This window comes from Eucalyptus grandis, chromosome 3 (assembly GCF_016545825.1).
Source record: "Eucalyptus grandis isolate ANBG69807.140 chromosome 3, ASM1654582v1, whole genome shotgun sequence".
Classification (NCBI taxonomy): domain Eukaryota; kingdom Viridiplantae; phylum Streptophyta; class Magnoliopsida; order Myrtales; family Myrtaceae; genus Eucalyptus; species Eucalyptus grandis.
The window spans coordinates 48805985-48807617 of NC_052614.1; the positions used below are offsets into that span (position 1 = coordinate 48805985).

Sequence of the window (1633 nt, forward strand, 5' to 3'; positions counted from 1 at the left end):
GCATGCCATTTTCTGAATATTATAAACTACTCCGTCAAAACCCTAATCTTACTCTTTTTATTTTCTTCTTTTTTTCAAATTGCTGTCATAGAAATACCAGAGCAGAGCACATTCACTCAATTGCACCAAGTCAGACCAATTACAAACCATGGGCTCGCACAAAGAACTACAGGTATGTGGGGGCAGAAAAAGTTAGAAGGCACTTTTGGCTTCATACCAGGAAGCAAAATGACAAGGAACTGGAGGATGTGAACTTCACTACAGATTAAAGGCGAAAGGGTAAAAAAAAGGAGAAAAAAAGTAAAAACTAGTGCACTTAAGAAACCCCCAAAAAAAAAAAAGAAAAAAGCAAAAGAAATTTCTCTTTTGGGTTCTTTCTTGTTTATCTTACAAGTGCTCTCTCTCTTTCTCTCTCTCCCTCGCAGAGACTCAATAAGCAAAACCACCTGGTTTGTTTCTGGTTCCTTTGCTGTGCCTAGTGGATGATGGAGAGGAAGATGATGTCGAGGAAGTGGGTTTTTATGGCAGCCATTGAGCAGTTGTCTTTCCTCAGCGTCTCTTCCTCGTCCATGAAGATTTGCCTGCACCTACACTCCGCACTACAAAATGCCCTGTCTCCTCTGGCAAGAACCCACAGAAAAGAAAAAATAAAATTGTCAAAACCGGTTCGTTGCCAAAAACAACATTTCAAACGATTCAGGCAAATCATAGCCAGGACAGGAAATAAAATCCCTAAAAAAGAACTGTCTTTTATCAAAGTCATGGTGTGTGTACACACAGCAAGATGTAGAAGTTAAAAATGATCTTAAACCATCTCATGTTCATTTGATTATGTAAGTGAGGAATGAATGCAAGTCCTATCACTTTGGTAGTTCGGTGGATATGAACCATTTTTGCAAGATCTGACGGTCAACCAGAAACTAGAAAGTCTCTCAACCCCAGGAAACTCAGTCAGGTCAACCTTGCATAACAACCAATAGAACAGTCACTTAAAGGCGTGTGAAATTAATATCAAGAGAACTTCGCGTGAAAGGTTAGCAGAAAAAAGGCTGATTTTTTTTTCTAACTTACTTATACATGTAGATGTCTTTTCCTTGCGAGCTTTTTCTTGCAGAGAAAACACTGGTCCAAGAAAGCAAGTGCTGGGAAAGCACTAGAAGGCAGAGAACTTCTACGAGAGAATGATGATGTTGAAGATGTGGGTGTTGGAGAAGGAGGGGCTGCGCCGTTAATCACCATGGACATGGTGGCTTTGTTGATGACTTGTGGGCTTTTCTTGCTATGGACACTACTGCTCCCACTGTTTTGACCCTCTAAAACAACACTCAAACCCACCATCTCTCATCCTCCAGATGCTCTAATGAAGAAGAAGATGGAGAGAGACGGGGAGAGAGAGAGAGAGAGAGGGAGGGGCTTCACTTTGATGTGAAACGAGAGACATAAATAGAGAATAAGAGGAAGAAGAGAGAGCGAGAGAGAGCGAGAGGCAGTGGTGGGTCTGAAGAGCAATGGGAGAGCAGTGACAAGGGCGGATTAACTTCTAGTGCTGCTCAACTGCCACGTAGCTCTGCTTTTCAGTTTCCATTTCAATTTTCAAATTTTTTTCCAAAGACTTTTGTTTTTGCCTTTATCC

General features: G+C 41.3%; 1 protein-coding gene across 1 annotated transcript; it reads right to left on the reverse strand.

Annotated features, from left to right (window-relative positions):
- Positions 1-330: 330 nt before the first annotated feature.
- On the reverse strand, positions 331-1407 carry LOC120292200 (FCS-Like Zinc finger 15-like). Its single transcript, XM_039310351.1, is given in 4 exon segments — positions 331-519; positions 521-620; positions 1072-1098; positions 1100-1407. Coding segments are annotated over 4 exon segments (456 nt in total). The 5' UTR covers positions 1339-1407; the 3' UTR covers positions 331-429.
- Between the last annotated feature and the right edge of the window lie 226 nt (positions 1408-1633).